Here is a 5,000-nt window from a genome sequence, read left to right as displayed (position 1 = left end):
TGTGTGTGTGTGTGTGTGTGTGTGTGTGTGTGTGTGTGTGTGTGTGAGAGAGAGAGGGGTGGGTGAGGTGGCTGGTAGCTCAGGTACATTTGGGGTGGGGAGCAGAGGCGAAATGATTGCAAACAGGGCACCAGGGAAAAACACTGATATGGCCCCCCATATGGGCTGCCAAGGTCGCAATAGGGCCCCCACCATCCATACAGGAGGGCCCTGGGGCAAATGCCCAGCTTGCCCCTCCTATTGCTCCACCTCTGGGGTAGGGGTTATATATTGGGGGGTATATTTGGTGTGTGTGTGTGTGTTTGTGGGTTTGTGTGTGTGTATGTGTGTGTGTGTGTGGTTCACACGGGACAGGACTTGTCGGCAGGCGGGGGTGGAGGCGGAGGAGGTGGGGTGGTGGTTGTCGGGGACGAGGACCCAATAGCTCCACCCCCTCCAACACCACTCCCCCCTCCTGACGCCCCGGCCCCCCCACTCTTGGGGAAGACCACTGGCTTGGGCCGCGTGGCAGGTGGACCCCTGCTATCCCGAAACGAGGAGGAGGAGGAGAGACCAACACCCCCACTGCTGACTCCTCCTCCCAGGGAGGTGGAGGAGGACGATGAGGCCAGAGGGTTGGAGGAGGAGGCCAGGAGCGGGCTTTTGGGGGAGGAGCCTCCTTTAGCTGGTCGGAATGTGCTGGTCTGGACATCCGAGGCGGAGCTGGAGCTGCGCTGCAGGTGCGAGTGCGTCAAGGGGACGTCGACCTCGCGCAGGAGGCGGGAGTGCAGGGGGCTGGAGGGTTCCGATGCCCCACCCCCAATGCTGATCACTCCGCCTCCGACCCCGCCTCCTGATGAGGACTTGAGCTGTTCCAGCGTATCCAGGACGACGTCGGGTGCGTGCTTAGCGGAACTCTGGCGTTCTAGCTCCCGAAGCTCGCTCAACGCCGTGTTCATAGTCGCTTCGATATCCTGTAAAGAGAGAGGCATAAGCTTAGTACATAGATCAACATGCTAATATATTAATACGTATATCGTCGGGCGCATGCTCACAAAGCTCGCTCAACGCTTGTGTTCAAAGTCCTATAAGGAGAGGGTAGATACATTTGCGAGAACACCTATGAGCCTGTGGTTGATGTGTGTGTGTGTGTGTGTGTGCGTTTCTGTGTGTGTGCGTGTGCACGGGTGTGCTTAGCTGTGAGCTGTTGTTCCACTCCAGGTCAATGAGGTAGTGGCTGCTTTATGTCTATGTGTGTGTGTGTGTGTGTGTGTGTGTGTGTGTGTGTGTGTGCAAGCGTGTGTCTACCTGTGAGCTGTGCTCCACATGTGAGAACACCTCTGGGTCTATGGGCCGGTGGTTGCTGAAGCTCTTAGAGCGCCCCGCGGAGGTGGCTTTGCGTAACTGCGGGCTCTCCACCTTGCTCTTGAGGGACGAGTGACGAGTTATGGAGTTGAGAACGCTGTGGGCACTCATGGGCCTCTTGTCCTCCTGAATAATAATAATAATAATAATAATAATAATAATAATAATAATAATAATAAAAATAAAACTAGATTGCATTTCCTCACAGAAAATGCTGGAGTATTTCATTGCCCTACATGCATGCGTTGCCCCTCCAGCGTTTGTTGCACTTCTTGCATACGCAACACACACACACACACCAGCTCACACTGCCTAAAATACACACTATCGGAGATAGGCTAAGAACAAGTTTTCTTATTGCAGAAACCCTAGAGGCCATTTTGTCACATTACATGATAATTTGGTGTGCTTATGCCCTGTGTACATCAAGCGCTACCAACGCCACCCAGGTAGCCGGGGTGGTTGAAGAAGTTTCGCCATGAAGTTGTTTTATCCGCTCTGGGCGCTGCACTGACATGTTTGATTCAGCTAATCACATAATGGGTCTGTCTTGACAGCCTGGGACATTCCTCGATATGAACGTTCCAATTGGTTTTCGCCGAACCGGCAAAAAAAAAATGGGCCTGAATACATTTTTTGCCTATTGTTGCGCCCCCTAGTGTTTTGCACCAAATGTGTGTCCTTTAGTGATAGGGGAGATCATTAGTTATGAGGTTATGAGGTAACTTCCTTTTGATCTTCAGATTTGACTTTAAAGGGTCAAGTTCCATGCTGGCAACCAAGTGATTCTGAAACCTTAGTCTATGCTTATAACTTCTGGCATGGTTGCAAACTTTTAGCGAAGAAAATGACCTCAAACGTTTTTTAGGGTCTTGGCTCGCTGACTATACAGTGTAAACAGGGTTTATACGGACTAAAAAGAAAAAAAACTGTCAGCAATATTTTTTAAATCACCTTAGCCAATCCGAGGCCTGCGCTGGCTCCAAGGGGCATGGAGGTGGCGCGTAGTCCGCCCGACATGCTGCCTCCACCGCCAGGGGACATGCCACCGCTCCCAGTCATCGCCCCCGGCGATACCGGGGACACGGGAGACGACACCACGTCACTCAGCCCCTCCGCAGTACGGAACGCTCGTCTGATACTGCCGGAGGACTGCTTCCTCATCCTACAGGGAGAGAGAGAGAGAGAGAGAGAGAGAGAGAGAGAGAGAGAGAGAGAAAGAAAGACAGACAAATAGACAGACAGACAGACAGAAAGAAAGAAAGAAAGAAAGAAAGAAAGAAAGAAAGAAAGAAAGAAAGAAAGAAAGAAAGAAAGAAAGAAAGAAAGAAAGAAAGAAAGAAAGAAAGAAAGAGAGAACTCAGGGAGGAAGAAAGGGGCGGAGGGGAGAGGAGAAGTAGAGAAAGACAGGGATGGAGGGAGAGGGTATGGAGAGGGAGGGAGAGAGAGAAGTAATAATGAAATAAATTAGAAATATGAACATATTTAGAGGATCACATTCAATGGGAATGTGTGTGCATTATACAAACTGTACTTATTCAAGCTGGCTATATCGGTTGCGTGTGCGTGCTTGTGCGTGCATGTGTATGTGTCTTTATTTGTTGAGGTTGGCCAGATATACATCTGACGTGTCTGTGTTTGTGTGTGTGCATGCATGTGTGCGTGTGTTTATGTATAATATCAGTGTGTGTGTGTGTGTGTGTGTGTGTGTGTGTGTGTGTGTGTGTGTGTGTGTGTGTGTGTGTGTGTGTGTGTTAGAAGGCAGTTAATTGGTTAATTGGTTAAAAAAACAGACCATGTTTTAAAATCCGCTCCCTCAGTCCGTTTCCGGGAATGAGGGCGAGTGGACGCTGGCACGTTTTGGCTGCCGCTGCTCGTTCTCTTCCACACAAAACTTTCGGACTATTTTCACCCTTTTGGAAGAACCTGTCACCGACGCCTGGCTGTTGGCAAACCTTAACTGCGTTACAGCTACTCGTGCATTGGCCCGCTGCTGTGGCTGCACAACACCTGCTGTTCTCGGTTGCTACATCCGACGCCTGCTCCAACACTGCCTCCAGGAAGTCCGGACTGTTGTCGATCCAGCGTGGCTGCTGGTTTCTCCAACGACTCTATACCATGTCTTGGCTGCAGACTTCTCCAACTACTACAACCTGTACTGCCTTCTTCATCCATCCTCGGCGTCCTCGCGGCGTCCATGCCCGCGTCTTGCTTGTCGTCGTTGGTGACATGGCGAGCTCGGATGGATGCCTCCCTCTGCCGGAGTCTTCGCGGCTCCTCCGTCCATAGAACTTCACCGGCTTGTTCGGCTGCCTCCTTCAGCCAAGCTTGCCCCCCACGATGGGAGGCTTTGGATTTTCATATCCCGCTTTTTCATCGCCACCCCTGCTGTGGGCTTCCATATTTCTCCACTAACGTGAACGCTCCATACCGCCATGATTTATGGACAAAAAAGAACCTTCCATTGCAGTTGTGTTTTAGTCTCTGTATGTCTTTGAATGTCTGTTCATGGTTTTGTTTTATGTTACATGTTCTGTAAAGCGTCTTTGGGTATTTAGAAAAGCGCTATACAAATTTGATGTATTATTATTATTATTACTAAAATCAGACTTAAAAAAACTTTTTAATGATGCTTTCTTTTAGTGGTCCTGTTTTGATGTTTTCTGATTTTCATCTGCATTTAATTATTTATTTAACGATGCTTTTTATTTTCTGCTTTTATTTGCTTTTTCATGCCTTCTTTTTAGTCTTTGCCAAGACTGTGTGCTTTTTATCTGTATACTTTATTGCCGTCTCCTATCCTCCTATCCTATGTCCTCCTAGTTGTAGAGCACATGCATGAAATGTACTTGAGAAATTAAAAAGTCTGCTATGTGTTTGAGAGCTCTGTGTGTGTGTATGTGTGTGTGTGTGTGTGTGTGTGTGTGTGTGTGTGTGTGTGTGTGTGTGTGTGTGTGTGTGTGTGTGTGTGTGTGTGTGTGTGTGTGTGTGTGTGTGTGTATTTACTTGTTAAGGTTGGCCAGGTATATGTCCGCTACATGACCGCCGGTCGGAGAGCTGGCACTCCCCCTAGTGGCCACTCTCTCTTCATCAGCATCAGCCTTGGGGCTGCCTCGACCACCGAAGCCGTCCGTCCTGAATCACCAACACAAATTTAGGTTCTAGCTGATGTGTCATTCAAGTACAAAAATATATAAAATTGTGTGTTTTCTAGTGTCTTCTGGTGTTATCATGTGTGCATGTTAGGTTAGCACAACGCTTGCAGAATATAACATTTTTAAATCCACCGCGCCGCCCAGGATTAAGGAATTGGTCTGTATCTGTGAAAAAGTCCGATTTCCTATCAAAAGTCTCCTAAAGGGGCGTGGCCGGCGTCACAAGTGAAACAGGAACGAACATGGAGCTGGCCGTGTCTTCATAATAGACTGTCTCTGGTTCTACCTTAGCATAATGCTAGTAATCATCTTGTGCTATCTAATGTTATGTTAATTTCAGTGTGTGCTAGCTTAGCATAATATTATTAATGAGCTTACGCGTCCTGCAGGGTGATGTACTGGTGGGGCACCAATCCGCTCGCTCCGTTGTGACGCCCCTCCCACCAGTCGTCAGAGGCGCGGTTATACAGCAAGAGAGACGCCCCCTTCTTGAAGGAGAGC

The 5,000-nt window shown here is 49.0% G+C and overlaps 1 protein-coding gene across 3 annotated transcripts in view; it reads right to left on the bottom strand.

Moving 5' to 3' along the window:
• srgap2 (SLIT-ROBO Rho GTPase activating protein 2) overlaps positions 1–5,000 on the bottom strand; it is a 134,627-nt gene that overhangs the window by 3,573 nt on the left and 126,054 nt on the right. For all 3 annotated transcript variants that reach the window (XM_063216046.1, XM_063216048.1, XM_063216047.1), the window contains 5 exons: positions 4,878–5,000; positions 4,351–4,479; positions 2,299–2,509; positions 1,288–1,470; positions 1–953 (listed from right to left, as the gene is read on the bottom strand). The exon at positions 1–953 is cut by the window's left edge and continues 3,573 nt beyond it; the exon at positions 4,878–5,000 is cut by the window's right edge. In XM_063216046.1, coding sequence (XP_063072116.1) covers positions 342–953; positions 1,288–1,470; positions 2,299–2,509; positions 4,351–4,479; positions 4,878–5,000 — 1,258 coding nt within the window. In that variant the 3' untranslated portion in view covers positions 1–341. The remainder of the gene's footprint in view (positions 954–1,287; positions 1,471–2,298; positions 2,510–4,350; positions 4,480–4,877) is intronic.

This window comes from Engraulis encrasicolus, chromosome 14 (genome assembly GCF_034702125.1).
Source record: "Engraulis encrasicolus isolate BLACKSEA-1 chromosome 14, IST_EnEncr_1.0, whole genome shotgun sequence".
In the NCBI taxonomy this organism is placed as follows: Eukaryota; Metazoa; Chordata; class Actinopteri; order Clupeiformes; family Engraulidae; genus Engraulis; species Engraulis encrasicolus.
Note: the sequence above shows the minus strand (reverse complement) of the source record. Positions and strands in the feature narration are given on the sequence as shown.